General features: G+C 34.9%; 2 protein-coding genes across 2 annotated transcripts in view; both read right to left on the bottom strand.

Annotated features, from left to right (window-relative positions):
- Positions 1-1,132: 1,132 nt before the first annotated feature.
- Positions 1,133-4,719, bottom strand: LOC126376505 (uncharacterized). The gene is made up of 2 exons (XM_050023944.1): positions 2,514-4,719; positions 1,133-1,301 (listed from the first exon to the last, which is right to left on the bottom strand). The coding sequence occupies exons 1-2, from the start codon at positions 4,671-4,673 to the stop codon at positions 1,197-1,199; spliced, it is 2,265 nt and encodes a 754-aa protein (XP_049879901.1). The 5' UTR covers positions 4,674-4,719; the 3' UTR covers positions 1,133-1,196.
- A 330-nt stretch (positions 4,720-5,049) lies between these two features.
- Positions 5,050-9,718, bottom strand: part of LOC126376606 (transcription factor AP-2-epsilon) — a 97,075-nt gene continuing 92,406 nt past the window's right edge. Inside the window, exons 8-11 of the mRNA XM_050024102.1 lie at positions 9,078-9,196; positions 8,721-8,863; positions 7,526-7,693; positions 5,050-7,100 (exon numbers count right to left, since the gene is read on the bottom strand). Of these exons, the coding sequence (XP_049880059.1) occupies positions 6,993-7,100; positions 7,526-7,693; positions 8,721-8,863; positions 9,078-9,196 (538 nt within the window). The 3' untranslated portion in view covers positions 5,050-6,992. The remainder of the gene's footprint in view (positions 7,101-7,525; positions 7,694-8,720; positions 8,864-9,077; positions 9,197-9,718) is intronic.

Genomic DNA, 9,718 nt, shown 5'->3' with positions numbered 1-9,718 from the left:
CTTGGAAAAGTATATAGTCTCAGTATAGAGGGTGTTAGTGATATCGTAACGAAAACTTTGAGGATGATTCTGATTATTCTACGCAAAGGCTTAGCTAACCCTTTTTTGATCTAACCTAACCCTTTTTTGATCTAACCTAACCCTTTTTTGATCTAACCTAACCCTTTTTTCATCTAACCTAACCCTTTTTTGATCTAACCGAACCCTTTTTTTATCTAACCTAACCCTTTTTTTTATCTAACCTAACCCTTTTTTGATCTAACCTAACCCTTTTTTGATCTAACCTAACCCTTTTTTGATCTAACCTAACCCTTTTTTGATCTGATCTAACCTAACCCTTTTTTGATCTATCCTAACCCTTTTTTAATCTAACCTAACCCTTCTTTTCGAATAGATGAAAAAAGCGGTTAGATTTAAAAAGGGTTGGGTTAGATTTAAATAGGGTTGGGTTAGATTTAAAAAGGGTTGGGTTAGATTTAAAAAGGGTTGGGTTAGATTTAAAAAGGGTTGGGTTAGATTTAAAAAGGGTTGGGTTAGATTTAAAAAGGGTTGGGTTAGATTTAAAAAGGGTTGGGTTAGATTTAAAAAGGGTTGGGTTAGATTTAAAAAGGGTTGGGTTAGATTTAAAAAGGGTTGGGTTAGATTTAAAAAGGGTTGGGTTAGATTTAAAAAGGGTTGGGTTAGATTTAAAAAGGGTTGGGTTAGATTTAAAAAGGGTTGGGTTAGATTTAAAAAGGGTTGGGTTAGATTTAAAAAGGGTTGGGTTAGATTTAAAAAGGGTTGGGTTAGATTTAAAAAGGGTTGGGTTAGATTTAAAAAGGGTTGGGTTAGATTTAAAAAGGGTTGGGTTAGATTTAAAAAGGGTTGGGTTAGATTTAAAAAGGGTTAAGTTAGATTTAAAAAAGGGTTAGGTTAGATAAAAAAAAGGGTTGGGTTTGATTTTAAAAGGGCTATGTGGGTAATGCGCTACGTAAGATAAAAAAGGGATAGGCTAGCCAAACCCTTTTATAAAATTAAATAAAAATAGGACTAGTCACTAAATGGAGAGTCCTATTTTACTACTTTATTGACATTCAGCTATTTAACAAAATCCGGAAGGAAAAGCAGAGGTATGTAAATAAATAAAAAAGCATTTATTTCGGGGGATATATAATATAAATAAAAATAATTTATTTTCATTTAATCTTAGATTCTATTCATATTGGTAAAGCTCCTATGACGTTTCTTTGGAACTGTTCTGTTAACGTTAGAATGTGCTCTTCTGAACCATAGATACTGTCTCTCAATGCCCTTTGTATATTCTGTAAAAAGAAACAATATAGTTATTAGTTGTGCATTTCTTTTCTTTTCGAATGGATAAGGTATGATGAGAAAAACAGAAATGCTGCTCTCAGGAATGTCGCGGAAAGAGTTGAGCCACACTTAGCAAGTGGTGACCCTAGCAAAATATTTAGGTAGGGCTAGACCCCACAGTGGCACCCCTAAAAATACAGTTCTTTTTGATTAGTTTACGGCCACCGAAATATACCTAGTTAAATCTTTTAAAAATGTCGTTTAAATGTATGAGTATTATGTGACCGCTAAGAGCTCTGATTCACAGGGCAGGTGTGCCCAATCCAGTTACTCCCCTCTAGATCCGGGGTTGCCAGCCAGAGCGGTCTCCTTTTGGTTGATTTTGACCCCCCCCCCAAACGACACAGATACAGAAATGAAGATCAAAATAGCTGGCCTTATTGCTAAGTAGCAATCTCCTCCAGCCCTCGCGGCACGGCAACCGCGGCGTGAATTATATTGAGGGTTTTGACTAATGCTCGTACGACGTTATCTACGTGGATAACATTCACTGCGTCCTATGGTCGAAACCCGCGATATAATAGGCGCACGCGGCGCGCAACCTTTAGTTGGGTACATTAGTACATATTTATCATATATCATGGTATAAGAAAACCAGGGGCCTGTTTAATAAAACTTACAATTGTAAATTACAACGACAATTTGATGTTCATTACGTAGCTAATATGAAACTGCAAAATATTCATGATCACACACTCCGCAATGTACATCAAATTGTCATTGTAATTTACAATTGTAAGTTTTATTAAACAGGCCTCAGGTATGCATGCTCAAAACTGACAGCTAAAATTTCAAGGTTAGACCAGCTGACGTCATCCTGCCCTGTATTGCCATTTCGTAAAAACTAAAATACCCACAACCAATGTTTTTATATTTACTTTGTCAGGATATTTTGAACTTTTACTTAAAGATTTACTTAACAGTTTTAATATTTTTTATATATATGACAAGTAATAGTAATTGGATACATTAGTCAATAATTCTTTTAATTTTCAATAATAATATTTAGGTCCTTGGAATGTTGGAGATACCAATTTAATGGTAACACTTATGTCATCAATGGGTTGCAATGGCGGCTTGACATAGAATTGAGCATACCTGGTCTTCTTATACCATGCATAATATAGCAGAATATAGTCCAGCATAGAAATAGTACTCACCTCTATTGTAGTATATAATGCACTACTAACAAACTGATTCCCAGGCAAACAGTCCTGGAAATCATTGTAGAACAAACTAGCAAAGAAATTCCTCATATCAAAAGCCAGTTTCAAATTCGCACATGACACCTTCAACAGTGGATTGCTGAAATCATCATTCAATATTCTCAATTTCAGTATTTCATTTCCTATCTGAAAGGAAATATCACTTCTTGACGCCAAAAATTCTTCTGAAGATAAATGGTTCTGTATAGCTGTCGCCTTCTGTAAGCTAAGATGCATTCGCAAATAATTCCCATTGTCTATAATCTGCTGAAATCCCTCCGGAAGTTTGACATAAAACAGTATATTGTTTGTATTGGTAAATGACTGGGTAACATTAGTGATTATGAATAAGTTTCCATATTGATTTTCTACTGTTTTTTTTATTAACTCCTCCATAGGTTTTCCCTGCTCTTTCAGACTGTAATAAGAAGTCGAAGCTGTTTTAATAAAATGTTCTGTATTTAGAGCAACCACTTTTCTATAAACAACCATCCAAATGTCTTTTGTGTCGTCCAATGCAGCTGGTACCATGACCACCAGTTTAATTTCAATATTTATTTGTGTAATATCTTTAGCATTATGTAACGGTATTAAGATATTATTTTGCTTTGTCGGTTCATTCAATTTTAAACTGGTAGTTTTTAAAACTCTTTCATCTGTTAACAATGTTATATGTAATATCGATTCCTCAAACATTTGAACAAAAGTATAGTACATTTCATCCTGTAGGCACGGTGTTATATTTGTTAGGAAAAATAAAGAATCGGGATGGAAATATTCACTCAAATCTTCTGTTAAAACTATTTCTGAAATTTCATTGATGGCATCCTCATATTTTTCATAGACGATGGTGTTATGTAGTACAACCTCATTCATAAGATCTTGTCTGCATGACAATGACATTAACGTTATGTAGTATGCTTCATTGTCAGTTTTTTTCTGGAGCTGTTTGATTTTCTCTCCTTCCAGCATGATCTGGTATACATACTCTGAATTATTTAACAAAATTTCAGCAGAACAGTATTCACTTTCACCATTATTTAGAAATGAATCCTCATGTTCTAAGGAAAAAATATAAATCATATTGGTATATGTTGTACAGACAAGTTGGTCTCCGTATCTTAGAAAATCTTTCACGTCTTTGATGAAGAATTGTTGAAATTCCAAATATGCCCTTGAAAATAGATTTTCTGCTTTCCACATTGATTTTCCATCAGTATAAATTAGAGTCTCATTTGATTTAATGGTTATGAACTTCGATAGCGGTAAATTCAGATGTATCAATTGAACTTCATGTGAAGTTTGTACATTTTTCAAGGGTAAATGAATTATAGAGCCCGTTGTTACTCCAACAATTACATTTAAACCATCCTTTTCAATAATTTTTAAATCGCAGATTTCTATAGGGCTTGTGTATAACTTAATTAAGTCTATTTCATCATCAGCACTTCTGTGGCTAAATAGACAACCATACACAGCTAGTTTATCAAAAGAGATAAGCACTATACTGTGATCCTTCCATACATTTTCTTTAGCATTGAATAATTCTTTATTTACCTGATAATTTTCATTGTTAATTGCATAAGAATATAAGATGTATTTTTCCTGATCAGCTTTTCTCAGTGGCCAGTCTTCTTTGGGCAATTTTAAGCCAATTTTTTTCTCTAATTGATATTCTACATTTATTTTATTAACACATAAGAAATAAGTGTCACAATCCATTTTTAAACATAAAGTGTTCTCTGTCGTGTATTTTATGCAATTCAAAATTCCTTTGTCGCGTGGTTGGAAACAACTTTTAAATCTTTTCTGGGCAGAATTTTTGAATTTCAATGAAATGATGTGCAGGTTACCACTCCAGTCCAGGCACACTATGTAGTTGTCAGACACTATCAATCGACGTATTTGAAAGTCCGGGGTGAAAACTCTACCCTCGTTATCAAAGTTAGTGTCTTCGTGAAGAAATATTTGGTATTTATTCCAAAGTACAAACAACGTATTTGCCTCGTTGTACAGAATGTTTAGATTGCCAAATAATCGTCCCCTATATTTAAAACACGTTTTAGTCACTTCTTTTTCTTCTATTATATCCATTTCCGTTTGAGAGCTCATCATAAAATAAAACTTGTAAAATCGTTTCGTTCGAAAGGACGGCGGTTTCTTCACTGCCAGTGACATTATTTGACGTTTTAAAATACGTTTGGAAACCTTGAATCGTTTTTTTTTAAACATTAAGTTACGATGTGGAATAGAAAAAGACATGTTTTTATGATTTCTCGCTATATGTAGGATATTTTTGTTTTATTAGAAAACTAATTATGGGACAAGATTAATGTCATTGTGGTACCAATTTGATTTAAAAGCATGAATGTCACGGTTCTCATCAAAGGTTCTCATGCATCGTTTTAATGTGGCATAATGTCATACCTGCATACATATCCTGTCCCCTTCTGTCACGGAATGAGAGGGTAGCAAAAAAAAAAAAACAATATTGTTGTAAACATCGTTGTTTTACTCCACGAAACAGAATTCAAGTACTTACACAATGGTAATTTCTTAAAAATCTTAAAATATTACAAACACATTTGTTCATAATAATTTTTTATGACACCAATAATATAATCAAAAATAAAATAAGTAAACAAGTATTTTCACAGGCTGTGGCAGCATTATTTTATGCTTAATTTACAAAATGTAAATCTTATTACAATGAGGTAATCAGCAAAATGAGCTTTTGAAAAATATCGCAGATAGAAAAGGTGCTTAAAATTATTATTGAACTAAATTACAACGTGAAAAATATTTACAAAGCGACTCGATGGATCATAAAAATACCTTTAATTTGAAATAAACATTGAACATAGAGAAACTATAATTATGTTTTTAAATACTATTAAAGTATCATTTGGCACATCATACTTTCAGACAGTAAACGTGTAGTAGGACTTCTTTTTAACATTGTAGAAGAAAGTGGCGACAAAAATGTTATAAAAAATAATTATGATTTTGGTCTAAGAAAGGCTGACGATAGGTTTTAATTTAAAAATTTCTTCAAAAAATTTATAAGGTTTAACGTTTTGTTAACTAGTCCTTTAGCTTTACAAATTATATTATATTGTTTTGAAACTTTTCCAAAGATAAGAAAACTCATAAGTAATTAGTATAGTTATGTATGTCATGAAAATATTTATTTTCAACTGAATACTTTTGTGAAAAACTGAAAATCGGGCAAGACACCAGCCCTATTTTAAATATATACATACAAGCCATAACAATAATAAATATTAAATACTTTACCATCGGAAATTGCAGTAATTTCCATATTATAACTAATTGGCACACTTTCACATTGATTCACTAGCAAAACTATAACTAATTACAAACTAAAGAGGTTTTTATTAATTCATTTCTTATCTTATTCCGTGGACTGTAAATTTTTGAAAAACCATATTTTGAATTTTTCTTTGTGTAACTATTTACATTTTAACATTTTGATATGTGTTTATATTGCGGTGGTTTACCTATAGATTAATTCTGCCCCTGTAACACGATGTCGCTATCGCGCGCGTTGGGATAAAATAAGCTAACGCTACCAATTCTATGGCTTATAGCATCGCGCACGATATGCGAGCAGCATGCTACGGGGGCTAATCTATATTGTCTAACGAACTTATTTTGTTTTTGAATGTAAAAATTGTCCTGTACGCATAAAAATTACAAGCTATAAATGCTTAAAGTAATACTATAGGTGTATTTAGTTCTATATTTACAATCTCACAATCACGAGTATTATAATTGCACTTTATTTGTATGCGGGCCACGTCAGATTGTCATAAAAATAAGTACACATCACATTGTGAACATACAGTGATTTTACTATATGGTGGCTCCAGGGTAGTCTTTCGAACACCAGAAGTCAATATCATTACCGTAAACACAAAAATATCCTAGATTTTTTGTCTTTTTGGAAATATCCAGTTAGAACGTACGTAAGTTGGTGACAAACATAAGTTCTAATTGGATATTTGCAAAAAGACAAAAGATTCTAGGATATAATTGTGATTACGGTAATGATATTGACTTCTGATGTTCGAAGAGATATCCTCCACTGTCTTTCATTGGTTTGGTGTAAAACTACCGCGCCTATCTCTCATTTTTCTGACAATAGGTACTTCCATCCATTTGCCTATTTTTGTATTACAAACGAACTTCGATCAACACACTATAGATTCAAGGTCTTAAAAGATGAATAGATTAGTTCTGTCTTCCAACGTTGTTATACCAGCTTATAGTAGCCGCGCTGTAGCAATGGCAGTATGTCAACTTTTCGCTAAAATAGACATATAAACAACCCAACGTCCATTTCGTTCACTTGTTTATGCCTAATGTGCGTATTTTGCAGTAAAGTCCGACGTCGCCGCCGTTTCTCTGTCGTTACTTCTTGATGTCCGGATCCATTTTTGTCTTGTCCATGGAAGATGATACCATTCCACTTTGAGGATATAATTTGTCTAAATGCTTGAGCGACTCGTTCAAGAAATTCTGAAACAATAAGAAATAAATTCAATATACGTATAATTTATTTATTTAGGATAAAAAGTTAATTACAATGACAATCGTATGATCTGGATTAAGACATTACTTTGATTACAGAAATTAATAATAATAATAAAATACTTTATTGGCCAGAAGGAATATATTGTGACAATAAAACGACAAACTTTTTTCTCATGCTAATTTCAAATTGTTATCTTGTGACAATTATGAACAGTATTATTTTCAGTATGATACCATGTGATAATAATCACAAGTTGATACAATTCCAGTAGCTGTACCATGGAGTTTGCACAGGTTTATTTATGACGTTATCTATAGCGTTGGTTCATATATTGCGCGTGATATTCAGGCTCCATGCTACGGTGACAAGTAACTACCATTCTATGCTATCATGATTGAGACTATCATACCTGTATGGCGGTGAGGGCGGCGACAATGGCAGGCCCTCCGAAGCCGTGCGATATGAGGGAGAAGTGTGTGAGGTGCCGCTGTATGGCCGGCTCCAGCAGGTGAGGGGGTCGGGTATTGCACAGCGGGGACCGGTCCTGGTTCAGCAGGTCCATCAGCTCCTTTGTCACCTGGTAAATAACGTATAACATTACTGAATGAGCCAATTTCTCAAACGGGGAGCGCTGTTCCGAACCCCGGTACCGAACTTGCACCGATGAGTTATATAATAATTCTCAAAAATATCTTTCTCATCCGCCTAAAACTACTACAGCTTCTCAGAATCTGTATAGCCGGGGAAAAGAAGCTGCAAGAAAAACCTCGGCAGAGGGCCCTAGACGTCCTTTTTTTTAAAAAAAAAAAATATATCATATTATCAGTTCTCAGACAGTTAATCCCATGCATTCATATCTTCTAAATAATCACTAACCTATCTATCTATATATCTAATTTATCTTAAGTGCAGTTTTTACTAACACAGTTGGCTCGTTTATTATCTAGACGGCGATACGGCTCACCACCTATCACATTGGTCTAACAGATATCTCGGTGAGGTTTGGGTACTTAGTTCATCTTGTGATGGCTGTACCTTTGACTGATTAGCCGAATTGGAATATAGGCGTGAGCTTATGTTATGTTATGATAAAAGTTACACAATGTCGGTCATCGGTCAGTCAGTTTAGTGCATAGGCTTTTTGACACAGTGTTATAACGTGTATCCGAGCTCATATTCTGTTATGACGTGTATCCGAGCTTATATTTGCTGTCAGTTCTGACAGCCGCGGTTTTCTCTTCCCTTCTACTTGTCAATCCGCCGAATCACCATTGTTTACGCCAACGCAAATAAACATTTGGAATACTTATTTGGTGTTTGTTGTTGCCCAGAACCCGCAAAGTAGTATAACACACAGTTAGTTTAATATCTCTGATGAATGAGTTGGGGTCAAATAACTCCACCGACCTTCAGTGGAGCAATGTGGTATACGCTCCTTACTCTCCGATTGAGAGGATACCTGTGGCCAGCATTATCCCACTCTAAATGGGGTCGGCACAACGTGTAGGTATTCCAGTCGTCTTTTCCGTACTTTGACTTTTCACATACAGGTCCTTTTTCACACAATTCATCCACTTGGTTGAGTTAACAACTGACGAACTGACCTGTTTAGTAGCTTGCAGCAAGTCTCGGCGACGCCGCGCGTCGTGCTCGGCGTACTGTCTTGCGAGGTACTCAGCGAGCGCACGCGCAGGAAACTCTGTCTCGCACACGTAGCCAAAGTCGCGCGCCAGGTGCACCGCCTCAGCTGTGGAGGGATTTTTCGTTAGTTCATGCTAGATATTATTTTTATTGCTCGTATTTCTCGGGAATGTGGGTTTCCTCAGGATATTTTTGTGTTTACGGTAATGATACCGACTTCCGGTATTCGAAGTTCCATCCATCCAGCTACATTCCATCTACTGACGAGTGCTCTGAGCACGATGCCCAATCAAAGTCATAGCGAAGAAAAATGTGTGTACCTTCAACAAGTGAGGTAAGCAGCGTAACGTTGGCCGCTTTCCGCCGGCCTGCAGGTAGGTTCAGGCCGATTTTCTCCAACTTTTCCCTTAGTAGTCTCCCGCCGTTCTTGCTCTTCGCTCTGTTAAACAAATAGAAAAAAAAATATATAGAGTAAATGTGTGAATATCAAAATATGCCAAGTTTGGTGGCGAACTTTCATAATATTATTTTTTCGTGAAAAATTGGGTTCCGACATGAAAAAGGGTAGTTCTACTAAAACCCTATAACTTGTTCCTCGTAGCTAGAACTATCCTTTTTCATGTCGGAACCCAATTTTTCACGAAAAAATAATAATATGAAAGTTCGTCACCAAACTTGACATTTTGATATTCACCCAAATAACATAGAATGATTAAAAATTGTTTTTCCGTATTAAAATAGGATAGGCTGAATAATTTTAAATTATTCTGACTAATTTTAGTGATGGACAAAGCTTACAAGGTAGTCATTTCCTTAGTTCGCTAGGGCAACTTCGTAGAAGGGCAAACTCGTTAAACGTCAATTTCCCAAAAGGGCAAAATCTCATAGGAGTTAAAAATAAAAACTAAATGTGCCAGGTTATTGTTTTTAGAAAAATAATAGTAACACTGGCAGAATGATG

This window comes from Pectinophora gossypiella, chromosome 21, assembly GCF_024362695.1.
Source record: "Pectinophora gossypiella chromosome 21, ilPecGoss1.1, whole genome shotgun sequence".
NCBI classification, from domain to species: Eukaryota; Metazoa; Arthropoda; class Insecta; order Lepidoptera; family Gelechiidae; genus Pectinophora; species Pectinophora gossypiella.
Note: the sequence above shows the minus strand (reverse complement) of the source record. Positions and strands in the feature narration are given on the sequence as shown.

Bases quoted from the DNA above. Each gene is read 5' to 3' on its own strand.
- LOC126376505 (XM_050023944.1), bottom strand. From the start codon at position 4,673: ATGATGAGCTCTCAAACGGAAATGGATATAATAGAAGAAAAAGAAGTG. The intron at 1,302-2,513 runs GTGAGTACTATT...TTCTTTTTACAG, and splicing joins CATTATATACTACAATAGAG to AATATACAAAGGGCATTGAG.